Source organism: Vitis vinifera, chromosome 7 (assembly GCF_030704535.1).
Source record: "Vitis vinifera cultivar Pinot Noir 40024 chromosome 7, ASM3070453v1".
NCBI lineage: Eukaryota > Viridiplantae > Streptophyta > Magnoliopsida > Vitales > Vitaceae > Vitis > Vitis vinifera.
Genome location: NC_081811.1, coordinates 23,352,665 through 23,370,792, shown reverse-complemented (window position 1 = coordinate 23,370,792; position 18,128 = coordinate 23,352,665). Strand labels below are relative to the sequence as shown.

At 38.4% G+C, this 18,128-nt stretch overlaps 1 protein-coding gene across 1 annotated transcript; it reads right to left on the bottom strand.

Annotated features, from left to right (window-relative positions):
* Nucleotides 1–270: 270 nt before the first annotated feature.
* On the bottom strand, nucleotides 271–6,687 carry LOC100264881 (UDP-N-acetylglucosamine transporter ROCK1). The gene is made up of 7 exons (XM_002268681.5): nucleotides 6,050–6,687; nucleotides 4,505–4,553; nucleotides 4,154–4,380; nucleotides 2,600–2,798; nucleotides 2,363–2,506; nucleotides 1,167–1,241; nucleotides 271–625 (listed from the first exon to the last, which is right to left on the bottom strand). The coding sequence occupies exons 1-7, from the start codon at nucleotides 6,175–6,177 to the stop codon at nucleotides 464–466; spliced, it is 984 nt and encodes a 327-aa protein (XP_002268717.3). The 5' UTR covers nucleotides 6,178–6,687; the 3' UTR covers nucleotides 271–463.
* Between the last annotated feature and the right edge of the window lie 11,441 nt (nucleotides 6,688–18,128).

Here is an 18,128-nt window from a genome sequence, read left to right as displayed (position 1 = left end):
AATTTTATTTTAAAATAAAATAATATACTTATAATTAATCAACTAAAATAAATTAATTGGTGATATACAAATATGTCCACTTATAATAATATATAGTCTAATAAATAAATAAAATGCTTACCTACTTATTTTAAAGTAATATATATAATATAATATAATATTTTATATATAGATTGAGAATTTCTTTAGAAAAGAAGGGCCAGTATAAGTTCATCTTATATGGTGGAGTTCATAAAGGGGCTCCTAAACCAAATCAAATGCTGGTGAATATGCTGACAAAAAGGGTAAAATTGTTTCAAATTCCTGAATTAGTGGGCATGAGTACACATAAAAAAACTTGGTACCTCCCCCCCACCCTTTTCCTTTTTCCTTTCTGCAAGAAGGCATACATGTTAAACCAATTGAAAACCATATCAATTTGGGGGAAGATCTGGGATCTACCCTAATCTGGTGATGATTACATTTAGGATTCTTTCTTTTTGACCCGGTAAGGGTATTTCTGATATATTGAAATGCTAGTGATCACAAGGGGGAGAGCCAGAATGCAATAAAACGAAGGTGGCTTCCCGTCAAATATAAATTGCAGCAAAGCTGTCACCAGAAGTGCGGAAACAATGACAAACCCCTGCAAATATGAGAAACATTGTGAGCCTAAAATGATTTACAATGAATAATAACTCTCCTTACCAACCATTTTAAAGTTACTTTGTGCTTGTTCAATAGGAGAATTTCCTTAGAATGAAGTCTCCAACACGGACCATTTAATTTAGTAATCGAGGTTAGACAAAACTAGAGCCAGAAAAGAAGATTAATTTGAAAAGTATTCTGTTAGGCAATCATATGAAAAACAATGTATGTACTCCTGGAAAATTATGTATTAATGATCAGTTCCAATATCCTGTATCTAGGCCATTGATGAGGATCCAGATTGCATGGATTCTCGTTGCAGGGGTGATCAGATGGATTCAAAGCCACCATAAGCTTTTCAGGAGTCACAACTTCATTCACCAAGAGAAGCCAGAGGAATTGAAATTGTGCTTATAAACTTCCAAGCAATCAACCAACAAAAAACAAAGGTGGGTCTGAACCTATCTGATCACCATTCTTCTTATCCTCACATGTTCCATTCTAAGAAATAGTGCACAATTTTATGAAGTCAGACTTGCCTTTCGAACGCCTCCAGCATAGGATGTAACCAGGCCAACAAGAATTCCACCAACAGCATTAAATATAACTGGAATCTGGAATAAATGAAACATAACTTGTTTCAATTGAAGGAACTGAACTAATATCTAATAGCAGATCAAGTTGCCATGCGCATGTGCATCCACACACAAAAAAGAATGTGCAATATAACAAGGAAAACCATCAAATGTTTTGACAAGAATAGCTTACTAATACAAGCGAGGCACATCTCATGGATAGCCAACACGCTGTCAATTTTTTTCGCTAGATATAAGTATTAAATTCACAACACATTTTCTTTTTTAAAAGAATGAACTCTTTTCAAATCAAATAACTTTCCACTAATCCAGATGAAAGTTTCAAAAACCATAAGCATCATGAACAATGCAATTTCCAGTCTCCAATAATTGTATTAAAAAATAAAAATCTAATAACTTGAGTGTACTCTTGTGCACTAGTTCTTTTGATGCTTTTAATACATTCTTTTATTTATTAAAAAAATTAAAAACTTGAATTTAAGAAAAATAAAGGCAATTGTAATGGCCCAGCAGAAAAATATAAAGCTGTTACCATTCGAGATGGAGCCAAATGGAACAGGAGAGAAGTAAGAAGATGATATTTAGCAAAAATCCTAGAAGTACTTACAAACATCAATTGACTAAAGATCAACTCGGCAGGCTTGGCAGAAAGGAAAGTCATGCGCTCAAAGAAGTGAAGAAATAGAAGGAAACAAGTGCATGTGCATGCAGAACCAAAGAACAGCGCTGCAGTACTAGTATAAACTATATCCAATGGAGATCCCACAGCTCACAGTTAAACAAATCAGATGAGCTTGACTACATAAAAATTTTTCTACTAGTATAAACTATATCCAGTGGAGATCCTACAGCTCACAGTTAAACAGGTCAGATGAGCTTGACTGCCTAGATTTTCTGCTTTCAATCTGAAAAGCTAGAATGGAAGGGGAAGATAAAATGACTGCATCTCAACTACAATTTTTCCGCCTTCGTTCTGGTTAAGCATTTTGAACCTAACTGATGGTCATGGTGGTTTTTACTCCTGGTGTAGGTGTTGCTTTAACTGATAAGTCATCTAACATCTTCATAATGGTCAAAGCAATTGGCAATCTTTTAATCATGCTCAGAATAAGCTTTCAAATATCAAGAAAGAAGATTACCAAAGTTAGTGGAGTCCAACCATAAAAGAATCCATGCTGTCTGATAGCTTCTCCATCTGGGGACTTATAGGTGCTGGCCAATAAGCACAGGCTTCCCACAACAGACATTTCTATAGTCATCATGTATGATGTGTGTTTCTTCACCTGTAATAAAAAGACAAAGCTATGTAAGGAGGAAAACTGCCACAACTGCAATACCATTGGTATTCAAACCAGAGAACTGAAATATTTGATAACCTGAGAAGCCCATTGACACAGAGCGGACGCAAGACCTGAGAGAACAGAAGCAACCAAGACAGGAACAATTCCATGAAATAAAATTTGGTCGGGGTTACTACCGCTAGAACCTTTGCTAGAGCCTTCACCAATGCTTAGAAGAACAGCTGCGATTATCAACAAGAAAAGGGCCCCGATTTGTTGAGTTGATTGCTTCTGCCTGAACATCAAGAAGAAGTGGTTGTCACATAGCTGAGCCATCTTCAAATGCATTAGAGACAAATGAATTATTATGAATTTTTGGGTAAAAGATCCAAAGAAATCCTTTTAATTTTTCTTTGGTAATAAACACAATCTAGCATGTTTTTTCCATAAAAAGAATGATGTGGTCCAAGATCATTACAAAATAAAACACCTTCTGAAAAGTTTACTTCAGGGGAAAAAAATGCAGCATATCGTACTAAAAACATGCATTTCAATTATGAAGCATCAAAGAATAGGAGGTAAATCTTGACAGTATCTTAAGGAAAGGAATGTAGATAACATTAAATCCTTAAGCAAAGGGAATGGCAATTGGTTAAGGGACAGAAAAAGAGCCTTGCTGGAACTTTTTTCCCACACTGGCAGGAAAGAACATTTTATTCACACAAGCAATTATTTTTTTCCCTCCTCAATTGTTGGGCTAGCACCTATCATGTTTTCTTTTCTCACGGGATTAACATTAAAATTTAACTGAAGTAACTTATTGAGTATCAAGTCCAAGATACCCCTACCTGAATTGGTTACATGAGAGATTTTCTCAATGCCGTGTGTAATGACAAAGCTAGCACTCAATGGAAATTGGACATCCTAGTTAGAGAACAGGCTTCTAAGCTATCTTAAAATCATAGGATACTTCTTTTAAATGTTTTTTGTCTCCCTCACTTTGCCAATAGAAGAGGAAAATAATCAACATAAAGTTCAACAAACAAATGTCAATATGAAGTTCAACAAACAATTCTGTATTGAACCAAGACCATCTTAACTGGTGCAAGAGCTCTCAAAGACCATTAACAAATGCTCTCAATCAATAGGATGCATGAAAGAGAATTAAATTTCAATAATCGTTCAACCATCAAATAAAACATTATGCTTTTCCATTAGAAGGGTGCATATAGGCACTGAAAAATAAATGGATCAGCCCCACACCCTTCCCTGATTCTTTTAACACTTCAAAGTGGTACCCCGAGTAACTAACTCTATGGCAATTGCATTTGCAATACAAAGTATAGCATAGGATCACCAATTATTATGATATAGATAAGTAGCAATAACCATCACCAATTATTATGATATAGATAAATAGAAATAACCATCAATTTAATTTCTGGGTTTTTTAAATATTAGGGGCTCGGGATCTTGAGCATATAATATCACAAAATTAGTGAATTTGTTTATTTCTTGGGATATCCTAGAGGTTAACACTTGATAGAAGTACAATTAGATGGTTAAGGGAAAGACTATTTCCTGCATGCAAGAAGAAAGTTGAAAACAACATACTAGCTCACTACAATACCACAACATATGAGAACATACCTCAATATTATATATGTAAACAATGCTGTGAAGAAAAGTTTTGTTTGGTTCAGCATTGAGAATGTGAGTGAATCAAGATTTTTGTAAGAAATCTGCAGCAAACTATTTTGCAATGCATAAATTGCTGCTGGAAGTCCTGATGCCGTCAATGAGCCAACTAAAGTCCATTCATTATATAGTTTCTTCAAACCACCTCCTCTTGCAATGAGAAATAGGGCACAGATAACCTATAAAGCATAAAGGAGCATAAGTATTCTTACCAAGAAACAAAAGAATTACAATAGTACAACTACTTCAATAAATATGAAATCAGAATTCAGAAATTGAGAGAAGCTTATCTAGTAAAGTTACCTTTGCTACCTCGCATGTTAAGACGGATGAAGTAACAATAACCTCTCGCCTGTAGAAAGCATCAAGACACAATGAGCAAATCACTAGATTTTACAAAGCCATATATAAACAACTTTTTCCATATAGTACTTGAATTGTCTTAATTGAAGTGCAAGGAGCCAAGGCAAGAATGGGGAATGGTGTTAACAAAAAACAAAGAGAAAAGAGGATGAGGAGCAACTCAGTAATTAATAATCCTATGTATGTGAGGCAGCAACTTCTGAACTGTAGTGTATAAGACAACAAAAACTTGAATTATTTACAGATTATGCTAATTTACTTGGATGCTGACAACATGCATAAATTGGGTTATAAAATAGCACAAGTTTAGAGTTGGCTATGAAAGATGTTTTCTAGGGTAGCAGCAAGTGGAGTATATGAGCAATATAGAAATCGATTACTATTGGCCAAAATGGATGCAAGGTATCCAACATGGCAAGCTTCAAAGAACCACAAGTAAGACACGAGTCTATGACTTAAGTTTTTTCTTTTTTGATAGGTAAGTCTACGACTTAAGTTGAAACAAGAAGAAATGAATGTGCCTTCTCAAGAGGAGTTCCAGATATGGTTACTCTAGAACTCAGGTCAAATCAGAAAACAAACATCAATAGAAATTCAAGATTTCACCTTAGATAATCTTATTTGAAGAAACCCAGGAAGAGACTATTCTCCTGGATACTATGATGAGTTATCCCCTTATTTAAGGAGGTATTTGAGAAATCCTGAAAATGAACTCTACAATCCAATAGAGTACCATGAAGTATCACATCACTATAACCACATGCATTGATTAAAGCTCGATATTCTCCGTCATTCAACAGGCATGCATCATCTCATTGTAACATATTTCTTTGACATCCTTTGACCAACTCATTATGGAAAATATGATGAAACAAGGCATGTCTACGATTTCATGTCCAAATGGTTGAGAAAACCCAGAAAACTCGTAATGAAAGATCCATGACCACTTCATCAGAAAAAAACTAATTCTAAATTATAAAATCTGCTGCAGCATTGCTTGCGTGATTTAGGAAGTCAGTATCATGCTCTTATAATTGGAGGGCCTAATCCTAAATCAACAGTTAGATTGCTCTGTACAGACACTAATGAATTTGGAATTGACTGTAAATTCTACAGTCAGAGAATTATTTCAGAACCAACAGTGTCTTCTTTTTACCAGATTTTATTTCATTTCCAAATTATGAGGTCTTGATTTTAGTTCAAGTACATATACCAGACAACCACACTACGGAATCACAATGAAAAATGAGAAGGCAAAGGCTTCTTTCCACCATGTGCAAATACATAAATTAATGAGAACAGTGAAGAGAAGGATTTTCCTTTTTCAAGTCCAGAACTGAAATTCCATGAAATTGCGAGTTTCAAATCAAGAGTTTCTTCCTCTGAAATAATTACTCGTGATCTCCGCAAAATTGTCTCGGCAAAGCACAAAAAGGAACTATTAAAGTAAATCATTATTAAGCAACGCCTGAAATATAAATTTACCTGATGAAACGTTTGGAGATCAAAGGCTGAGCTCCGTACTGAAGGGTAAGAAGTACAAGATACAGCCACACCCTTGGGCTTGCTTTCTCTGGAATCGCAGTGGGCACTCCACGCTTCTTTGTCGCCATTAATGGCGACTAGAGAGAGACCCGGTCCCTCCTTCTTCTTCCCCTTCCTCCTCTTTCTTCGCTGTCTGATTTGGCGTAGATTACAGGGAAAGACACGGTTTCTGTAGCAGCCAATATATTGTACGGATTTTGAGGGATTTTTCCTTTTCTTTCTTTTTTTGATTGCGAGGGAAGCTAGAAACGGCGTCGTTTATTAAAGTTGTATTAGACGGAAAGGAGTTAACAACGATGACGGCGTTTTTGGAGACTGGCTCGAGCTGCCGAAAGCGTAGAAAAAGCAAGCGAATAAGATGGACATTACCGAATGACGTCAGATCTGAATCCGTGGTTCGCACCTCGAGATTTTGCAACGGCATGGCTGGATCGCTCCTCTGCTTCAGCTTAAACTAAATACATCAAACTTAAAATGTTATATTTTGGTTGGCCGTTGGATGGATAGAACATAGAATATAGAATTAAACCTAGAGATGAAACAACATTTCTTATTCCATTTTGGCAATTGATTGGATATGGGTAAAAATAAGTGGTGCTCCTTTTGCTTTTGACTAACAACATCTCTTATTCCATTTTGACAATTGATTGGATATGGGAAAAAATAAGTGGTGCTGCTTCTCTTACTTTTGACGTCGTAAACTTGCATCGTGGCTCCTATTTATGATTGGAAGGGCTCTTGCATTCTTGAGGTCAAAGAGCATACAGTGTAGCAATAATAAGTCTATCTATGTGTGCTAAAAGTAGTATTTTCTTCATTATTTTAAGTTTATGCAGATTTAGTTGTATTCTAGTAATTGTCTATGAACATCAACAGTTTATGCTTAGTGGTGGCATCCACTATTTGACCTATATTGGGTAGGGGTAGCTATTTTTTGGGCAAGCCTTGGTCAAATCAATGTGGTCCCTTCTCACCTTTCGTTCTCTGTTCTTCTTAAGAACTACAATGGTTAATGGCTAGATCACCTCGCATATGAATCCTGCATTTAGGAGCTTAAGCATTTCTTCATTCACTATTTGGTGTCTCTCAGGTGCCAACCTCAAGAGCTTCTATCACAATTGAAGGGTCACTCCTCACCAAGTCCGACCTAAGCAAAGATATCTTGATGCTCCTCTAGAAGCCATCTTATGTAAACCTTTTCTTCATCGATCAAGAGTATCTCTATCATTCTTATTCTATTCAAATTCTTCCCCTCAATGATAAAGGTTTTAATAGTTCTACAACTAGAGATTCCCAATGCTTCTAGGTGCCCTCTTGAGGGTTGTCAACTAATTGCTATTTGATTTTTAAGTTTCGAATCTTTGGTGGTAGGTGAAAGAGTGTTTTTTATGTTGTGTATCTAGGGTTGCCCCATGATTGCATTATAAGCTAAAGGTATATCCATGATGGAAACCAATTCATTATTTGATGGGTCCAATTTGAATGGGTGATGTAATCTTGTTGAATGGTCACATAGAACTTCATCTAGTCTCACAAGGGAACCTTCGCTTGGGAGAGCTTATCCTTATTTATGCTCATCTGCTCATAGGTTGATTAATATAGTAGGTCGATAGAGCTCACTATGTCAAATAGTATTCAACATATATCATAGTCGAGAACCTTAAGTGTGATGACCAAGGGTCTTTATGAAGGACCCATATGCTCTTGACATGTCAATAGAAGGTTGTCATCTTCCTTAGCATAGTGAAGACTTTCCTAGTACAACTTGTTGCATGAGTGCTCTAATGTTTTGCTTGGATGTTTCATGTCTTGCAAATTGTCTTCCAAATTGTTGGAATATTCGAAAAACTCCATTCTGAGCCTTTTGATCACTAGGGTGCATTCATCTATCTTCCTAAGGATACTATCAATGCAACGAAAGCAATTTGATTATAAAATATTAGATCTAGGTACTAAAACATATTACTTTTGATTTGGATGTTCCTAAATCTAATCTAGTTGATGTAGATAATTTCAAATACCTTGAGGTCTTCCATCTAATCACTTTTTCTTGAACCTTAGTAACAGAGAATGTTGAAATTCTCTCTCAATGAGGATGGGGGTTGTGACTATTTCTTTTTAGAAGATGAAGTGAATAGTATATCTTAACCCTAAACCCTTAATAAGGTTTATATAGACTTTCATATTAGCTTACATGACTTAGGTCTATCTTGGCTTGAGTAACTTAATTCAACTAAATCCTAATTAATTAATTGAAGTTCAATTAAGCTAATTAATTAATTAGCTTAATTGAACTTCAATTAATTGATTAATTAGTTCAGTCTAAAAATATCATTTATACAATATTGTCTAATATCATATATTTACTAAAATGCCCTTATACACATTCATATGAATATATAACCCCAAAGATCCATAAAATAATATGTCACCAAGAAATATGAGCTCAAGTAGGACTGTTGAGACCTAAGGAAAATATTGACTTCCTTGAAATCCAAATTTGAAATTAACTCAACATCCTATTATAGAGAGCTAACTACATTTTAGTATCCTAATATTTTAAATTGAGTTACAAAGTTTGGGACCATAACCTATTAACAATTGCATGCAAGCTCCCCATAAATATTATCTCTATCATTCTTAAATTTTAAATCCTCTTATTATGTGATAAACTAATAGACTCTAACTCACCAAAGACATGTGTTAATTCCATTGAGGAAATTAGTACAACCATTGATTTCATAATCACAATTCCTTAGGATCACGTAAAAGTACAAATTATTTCAAACTTATAAGATATCATGGTGTCTATTTTGAAAATACTTGTTGCCACGTGTTTTAATCAATAATGACCTTCATAAGGAATATATGACCACTTTAGAACTCATGCAATATAACACTTTAATAAAGTCATGCTCGCCTAATAATTAATGTTTGTGTGGACCCCGCATTTCGACTCAATGCGTTTCCCACTCGAATGGCGAGCTCGATTTTTATTTGGAAAAATGGATTTTTATTGATTATTTGGAAATGACTTGGAGTCGCCACTTATTTTTGTTTTATTTTTAAAGGGTAAACAAAATAAGAAAGAAAACCCTAAGTGTGACTCCTGATTTTTGGAAAAGGTGGTCTGTGAAAACCGGATCGGGTTCGGGGGTCAGGTTACTTATCGGGAAGGTACGGTACAGACCGTAGCACCCCTCTAAGTCCCTAAAGTCGGGTCTCTACTAATAGGATGAAGCTGACGTGTCAATCAACATGAAAAGTCAATGGGTACTCGAATCAATCATGCACATACGAGAATCAAAATATATATAAAGAATGATCGGGATGAGAGTGGATGCGTACCTAGACCACGAGCCACAGTGCGCTATCAAAAACGAGGTTAGTGATCAAACACAAAATGATTATGTGCATATCAAGGATCAGGGTAAATCAACCACATATAGCTAATGAATCAATCAATCAGTCAATCAATCATGAAGTCCCATATGTAGGGCCCCCACCAAAGCCCATTTATTTTGCATGAACCAAATCTGTAAATTCCATCACTAGGAATTACAAAATTTGATTCTTGCTTATTTTAAAACAGTTTAAAAACAACGGAGATGAAAATTGCATGCCCAAGGGAAAAATGGCATCAACATTTGATTAAAAATGAGGCTTTTAAAACCTAAAATCTCTAAAGATGGAAGATGGGGAAGTTGAGGTTATTTGAGAAATTGGAATTTGGAAAATCATTTAAAGATAAAGGTTTTTTAAAAAATTAAATTTGAGGATCGGGATTTCGAAAAATTATGTGAAAATGGAAATTTGAAAATTAAATTTAAGAAAATGAAAATTTGAAGAATTGTTAGAGGATTGAATTTTTGAAGATTTGATTTGGAAGGAAATAGAGTTTCGAAGATTTATTTGGAGGCTGCATTTTAAAAATTAAATTTGGAATTGTAGGATTTTTAGAAAATTAAATTTAAAAAATTCGGATCTTGGAAAATTAAATTTAAAACTAGAACATTAGAAAAATTATTTCAGGAATTGAATTTTGAAGAATTAAAACTTAAAAATAATAATGATAATAATAATAATAATAATAATAATAATAATAATAATAATAATAATAATAAGCAAATGAACAGATAAATAAATAATAATGAAAATAATAATGATTAAATAAATAAATATAAAAATTAAAATTTTAGAAATTAAATTTGAAATAAATTAAAATTTTAGAAATTAATTGGGAATTGGAGTTTGGAAATTATATTTTAAAGTTAAAGTTTGGAGTTTTTACTAATAAAATTGGAGATTGTAATTTGGGAAAATTAAACTTTGATACTTATAAAAAAACTAGAAGAAGAATTAAAATGGGAATAAAAAAAATGAAGAATTTAAAATGGGAATGAGAGCTACCCGTATATGAAAGAAGGTAGGGAAAAAAAATTAAGTGGATGAAAGGGTGAGAGAAAGGGGAAAAAAAAATGAATAAAGAATGGGTTTGGTGGTTAAAGTCCTATTCAAGGCCCAATTTCCCATATTTGACCAAGAACCCATGTAGCATTACTATGTGCCACCTGTGAACCTTGTTCTTCTATATCAGCGCCAAAAAGCAACCCCAAAAAAAAAAAAAATATTCCTCCTCCATAAAACCTCCCTCACTCTGTAAAAGAACCTCACAAAAACATCTCCCCGCTTACGTATTTCCCTTCCTTTTCCTTTTGAGCCACACGTCATCGGCAGGAAAGCAAAAAAAACACAAGCAAAGCTCCACTCATTTGCATCAAATCCCATATCAAACGACCCATCAATCACAATAAAAATGTAGAGATAAAGCTAAAACAGAAAATAGCATGAACATTGAGGACAATGCAAACAGGAGAACATGAAACCTGCTGATGTATAGGATCTTAGTTCAGGTGGCTTCCATGAGCTTAAAAACTGGTGGGATTAATGAATCAAAGAAAACTCAAGAACAGAGCATATGTACAGAGGATTAAATTCAATCAAAACGAACAAATAATCCTATCTATCCACACCAAAACAGCGAACGAAAACCTCCAACAGCAAGAGAAGAAAATGAAGGAACAATGGTAATAAAAATAAATAAGAGATGTACAGTAGACTTACCTGTGGATCCCTCCAAACTAGCTCAAATATATATCACTGTAAAGGACCAGCAGCAAAGGTCTCCCCTCCGTCTAAAAACCTCCCCCCAAATCTCAACCTCTCTCTGTTTTTCTTTCAAACTCACCCACAAAACCAGTCTGCTCCCGTCCTTGGCACCAAGACTCCTCTCCGTAGCAGCCTAAGCTCCAGGAATCACCTCCAGAAAAATCTCTTCCTTTCCCTCTAGCTCTCCGCTGCTGCCCGAAACTCTCCTTTCTCCCCCTTGGTTTTTCCTTTCTTTTTCTCTTTCACCGTAACTCTGCCCCTCTCCCTCTGTTCTTTCCCAAAATATCTCCAACGGCCTGCTCAGAGCTCCTGCCAGCAGCCCAGGTACCTCTCTCCACTCTGCCAGACCCTCTCTCATACGCTCCTCCCAGCTTGCACTAACGGCCAGCCGATTTTCTCATAATCACCTTTACAGGTGTCCACCCCTGATTGCTCCTCCAAGTCCACTATTTGATCCTATATTGACTAATCCGGGAGAGACACGTGGCCAGAATGAGCTGCATGAAATAGCACCCAAATGGGGGTCTACAAATATGCCCCTCTTCGGTAGAGTTCACAAGTGTAAATAACATGAACACTGGAGTGAAAAGTAAGTGTGAATAGTGAGTGAAATGAAGTGAACTCTACCGAAGAATCAAAGAGACCCCCATAGGGACACTGGTGAAGCACAAAGTCATCCAGGCCAGCAGACGAACACAAAGGCTCTAATCCTAAAAGAGAAGGATGTCACAAAATGCCTCTGAAGCCACACTAAGGATCCAGGCTCCCTCTGAGATGTCTCCAAAAGTGACTCTAAGATCGATGTCAAAGGTGAGTAACGGTCGAACCACCCTAGAGTACGAACAAGAATGCGTCTAAAGGAGACTGCCCTATGTGGACTACATGATGAATACACGATAAGCACAAGGTAACGAAGTGAGGAGAACAAGAACAAGTGTAAATCCAATGAAGGTGAGACGCGCAATGCCACTGAATAGGAATGCTAGGAGCTGTGACTCTGCATGACAAGACTGACTCTAAACACTAAACTGAGAAAATAAAAGCTCTGGAAGCTAAATAAAAAAGATAACCCTAAACACTAAACCGAGAAAATAGAAGCTCTGGAAGCCAAACCAAAAAACTAACTCTAAACGCTAAACTAGAAAATAACAGCTCTGGAAGCCAACCAAACAAACTAACTCTAAAAGCTAAACTAGGAAACAACAGCTCTGGAAGCCAAATCAAAATCTAACTCTAAATGCTAAACTGAGAAAGCAACAGCTCTGGAAGCAAACCAAAAACTAACTCTAAAAACTAAACTAGAAAATAACAGCTCTGTAAGCAAACCAAAAACTAACTCTAAAAACTAAACTAGAAAATAACAGCTCTGGAAGACAACCAAAAACTAACTCTAAATGCTAAACTGAGAATAACAGCTCTGGAAGCAAACCAAAAACTAACTCTAAAAACTAAACTAGAAAACAACAGCTCTGGAAGCCAAATCAAAAACTAACTCTAAATGCTAAATTGAGAATAACAGCTCTGGAAGCAAATCAAAAACTAACTCTAAAAACTAAACTAGAAAATAACAGCTCTAGAAGCCAACCAAAAACTAACTCTAAAAAGCCAAACTAGAAAGCAACAGCTCTGGAAGCCTAAACAAACCGACAGTAACGACTCTGCAAGCCTAAACAAGATGATAGTAATGACTCTGGAAGCATAAACAAGACGACAGTAACGACTCTGCAAGCCTAAACAAGATGATGGTAATGACTCTGGAAGCCTAAACAAGACGACAATAATGACTCTGGAAGCCTAAACAATATGATAGTAATGGCTCTGGAAGCATAAACAAGATGACAGTAACGACTCTGCAAGCCTAAACAAGCTGATAGTAATGGCTCTGGAAGCCTAAACAAGATGATAGTAACGACTCTGGACATCGAAACTAAAAGGTGATGATGATGACTCTAAACGTCAAACTGAGAAGTGATAACGACTCTAAACGCCGAAACCGAGGATGCGACTCTGAATGTCGATCTGGAAACCGGTGATGGCTCTGAACGCCGAAACTGAGAAGTGATGATGATGACTCTGAACGTCAAACTGAGAAGTGATAACGACTCTAAACGCCGAAACCGAGGATGCGACTCTGAATGTCGATCTGAAAACCGATGATAGCTTTGAACGCCGAAACTGAAAAGTGATGATGATGACTCTGAACGTCAAAACTGAGAAGTGATAACGACTCTGAACGCTGAAACCGAGGATGTGACTCTGAATGTCGATCTGAAAACCGATGATGGCTCTGAACGCGGAAACTGAGAAGCGGTGATGGCTCTGAACGCTGAAACTAAAAAGTGATGGTGATGACTCTGAACGTCAAACTGAGAAGTGGCTCTGAACGTCGAACTGAAAAATGTGACATGATGACTCTGAATGTCGAAACCGAGGATGCGACTCTGAATGTCGTAAACCGTGAATGAATGGCGGCTTTGAACGCCAGACTGCAAGGAAACAATGTGGGAGAAATATGCCCCAGTGTGGTATGTCGCTGCAAATCTCAAACTGCTAGAAATGGCTAAAAGGGGCTCTACGAGTCTCGAACGACGCACCACTAAGAGCTCATGTCAATGAAGAGCTCAGGAACAACGGTCAGTGAGGCGAATACAATATATCTCGGCCGAGTGATGGAAACTGCGACGGACATGTGAGAGAACGATCGCCTCCATGGCTAAATGAGGGAAATATGCCCCAGTATGGCATCAGATGTACCCGATCTGCCCTGATGACCCGAGAATAACACCACGGGGATGCATAAAAGACCTGATGTGTACCGCACTGAAATGATGACGTGGGGATCCAGGCACTCGACATAACCCCATCCAGGAATCACGGCTATATCAAAGAGTATGAATCTGGCTGAACGAGTCAAGAGAGGCTCCTCGGAGTATTAGGACAAAATGAAATCAATCATCAACCTGGCGTGTATCTCATAACCGTGGATGATCATGTAAACCAGTGGGGATCTATAAATCTCGATCAAGATGGGGAATATGCCCCAGTGTGGCATCAGAAATGTAACATGTCGAAAAATCAGATGAGCTCAAATCATCTATGCCCGCAACTGAAGCAAATCCGCATATCAAAGAGGTGTCCCTCGGAAGGAAGTATCGCGAGGATAGCGAACATATCATCATCCCTGCATACATCTCGCAAATAAGGATAAGCACGCAACTCCCTCATGATCTGTAAATCTCATCCGAACGGAAATATGCCCCTGTATGGCATCGAAATGTAGGATAGGTCGGAAATCAGATAGCATGGAATCATCTATCCTAGAACATGTGACCTCTGCGAAAATCCATAAAGATCCTCCGAAACGGAATATGCCCCAGTATGGCATCTGATGTGTGACAAATCAGGAAAAACAGGTAACATCGAATCATCCATCATCAAACACGTGATCCTAGTAATCCAAACACGGTCAAAACGGATCTAAACATCTGAGAAGTGTCTCCCAGAAGAAGATGCATGGCAAATATCTGGATGTCAACCGAATCTCAAACACCTGTCCACATAGAAGCCGTAGAAGACGATATCTGATCCCATGGCCTCAGGGTGGTCTTAAGACACGGGACGTAATGTAGGCTAGGGTGATAGGGTGATAGAAACGAAAGGAAACTAAGCTCAAATACCCAATGATCAAAACCCATGCCCTCGTGTGTGAAATGCAACATGTACAGAAAATCCTGTGAGCCTTGGACCTGAGGGTGTCTAATGTGAATGTGATGTCAATGAGGAAACAAGTGAAGCAAATCAAACTGATAATGAGATATGTAATGGTGATACGAAGGGAATATCAAACCCGAGATGGGTCGTGGTAAGAAAAGAATAAGAAGTGAAGTGAGAATGACGAATCAGAAACGAAAACGAGGACGATGATAATGAAGCGAATAACATCAAAAGGAGTGATGATCAACTCAGATCAAACATGGAGTGATGTCACATCAACTACGAACATAATGATGGAACGTACAATAACCCAGAGCTCCTAAGAGAAAGTCACTCATCTCGCTCACAAAATATGCAACAAAATGAATACAAAGCCTGAGGGATCCCGGGAAGCTCACATACGAACTCCCGTCAACAAACATACTCGATCAAATGACCCTCGAATATCAATACATACACTCAATGATGGATAACAATACACACCTGATTTTTATTTCTTTTTCCATTTTTTTTTTCATTTTTTTTCATTCATTTTTTTTTTTTTTACAACATATAAATGAGCTGTACATGATCTGAATGCATACAAAGAAGACCCAAAGACGGGATCAAAAATGAATAAACATGCCCTCAAATATCAATATATCACAAACTCAATCTAATGAGATGAGGTGACCTTCTCAAACTGAGGATCCCTGGATCAGTGTCCGTGGGATAAATAGTGGAAACGACATGACTACCCTCCATGTGATGAAATGAGGAGGATCACCCCTCGGGGTGAAAGAAGATGACGCGAAACAAACAGTAGATGGGGTAAAGAAGATATGATGAATAACACGAACAGTGAGATGAGATGAAATGCAATGATGCAGTGATGAGAACAGATAATGAGAAGAACATGCCCCTAGGTCCAAGGCTCATGAAACTCCTAAGCAATGCATGCATCCACTAGAGGGCCCCTATCCCGGTGAGAAAGAGGCTATAATGTGCGCGCGAGGCTCAAATGGGCTAGCAAATGGACTATATATATATCAGAAGAGGGACAAAGGGATATGGCTAACCGAAATGATGGCCACCCATCCTGCGACCATGGTCTCAAACATAGTACCTCTTTAGCTGATCCACATTAGTCGGCTCTGAGAACTGGTTTCCATCCAAATCCATCAACCATGCGGCGCCCTCTGGGGACAACTCTCTGATGAAGTAAGGTCCGCTCCAACTGGGTCTGAACTTCCCTCTAGGATCTCTGATCAGTCCTCTGATGACTCTCAAAACTAAGTCACCTACATGCAGTGGTCTGGGCTTGACCCGCTTTTTGAAAGCGCGGGCCATCTTCCTCTGATATGCACGAACGTGGTCTGCTGCTCTCAATCGCCTCTCATCTAGGAGATTGAGCTGATCAAACCGAGCCTGAGCCCAATCTGTCTCGGGAATCTGCTGCTCTAATGCTACTCTCAATGATCCCATCTCAATCTCAACGGGTAACATTGCCTCCATGCCATATACCAATGAGTATGGTGTGGCTCCTGTAGAGGTGCGAAAAGAAGTCCTGTAAGCCCATAGTGCGAAAGGAAGCTTCTCGGACCAATCCCGAGAAGTCTCAACCATCTTCTGCAATATCCTCTTAATATTCTTATTCGCGGCCTCTACTGCCCCATTCGTCTGCGGCCTGTACGCAGTCGATCTATGATGCCGGATGCCGTATCTCTGCACCAAGGTGTCAACCTCTGCTCTGAAATGCACCCCTCTGTCTGAAATAAGCTCGTGAGGGACTCCATAGCGACAAATGATGTGCGATCTAATGAAACTGGCAACTCCAGATGATGTCAATCTCGCATACGAAGCGACCTCCACCCACTTGGTGAAGTAATCAATAGCTACAAGGATAAACTCATGACCATTGGAAGATTTCGGCGAAATCTTCCCGATGATGTCGATGCCCCACACAGAGAATGGCCATGGTGAAGTCAGTGCATGCAACTCGGAGGGCGGCACGTGAATGAGATCTCCGTGTATCTGACACTCAGGACATCTCTGGACGAACTGGCAACAATCCGTCTCCATGGTCAACCAGAAGTAGCCGGTCCTCATGATCTTACGGGCCAACATATGCCCCCCCATATGTGGTCCGCAGACTCCCGCATGAACCTCTCGCATAACTCTATCTGCAGAAACGCGATCCAAACATAACAGTAGTATCCCATCAAGTGATCGTCTATATAGCGTCTCGCCACAAATCACGAATCGGGTGGCCAACTGTCTCAATGCCCTCCTATCCTTGGCCGTGGCGGCCTCAGGATATACGCCGAGTCTCAAAAAGTGATATATGTCATGATACCAGGGCAAACCATCGTCTATCTCCATATCATCAATCAAACAACAATACGCAGGAGTAGATCTCGACTCAATCAACAAAGGGCGAACAGTGGCATCAGCGGGAATGTCGATCATGGAAGCTAGAGTAGCTAAAGCATCAGCAAACTGGTTCTGCACTCTAGGCAGATGTGTATATCTCAAATCCTCAAATCTCGCGACCAGTAGCTCCAAATACGCGTGGTAAGGCCTAAGCTTCACATCTCTAGTCTTCCACTCGCCCTGAATCTGTCTCAATACCAGATTGGAGTCACCAAACACCTCCATCTGTCTAATCCCAAGCTCGAGGGCTGTCTCTAATCCTAAGATACAAGCCTCATACTCAACAATGTTGTTCGTGGCAGGATGTCGATCCGAGAATGCCAAACGAACAGATCTGGGAATGTGATCACCATGAGGGGATATCAACAAAACACCTATCCCGTATCCAGAATGGTTGGCTGCACTATCGAAGTACATGTGCCAACCCGACAGACTAGTCACAGCTGCGACATCCTCGTCTGGAAAATCATCGTCAATAGCTCTAGCATCAGAAACTGGTAATGAGGCTAAGTGATCTGCGACAATGCTCCCTCTGATGGACTTCTGAGTGACATAATGAATGTTAAACTCAGTCAGAAGTACCAGCCATCTCATAAGGCGACCAACTAGGGCGGGTCTGTCAAACAAATATCTCAGAGGATCTAGACGGGATATCAAATGCACTGAATACTCGGTCATGTAATGCCTTAGTCGGCAAGTGGCCCAAACCAATGCCAAGCAGTAG

What these genes read in the sequence shown, in the direction of transcription:
- LOC100264881 (XM_002268681.5), bottom strand. Translation starts at nt 6,177, where the DNA reads ATGGCGACAAAGAAGCGTGGAGTGCCCACTGCGATTCCAGAGAAAGCA. An exon ending in TGTGTCAATGGGCTTCTCAG is followed by an intron (nt 2,507 to 2,599) that starts GTTATCAAATAT and finishes TTTTTATTACAG; the next exon opens with GTGAAGAAACACACATCATA. An exon ending in ATGCTGGAGGCGTTCGAAAG is followed by an intron (nt 626 to 1,166) that starts GCAAGTCTGACT and finishes TCATATTTGCAG; the next exon opens with GGGTTTGTCATTGTTTCCGC.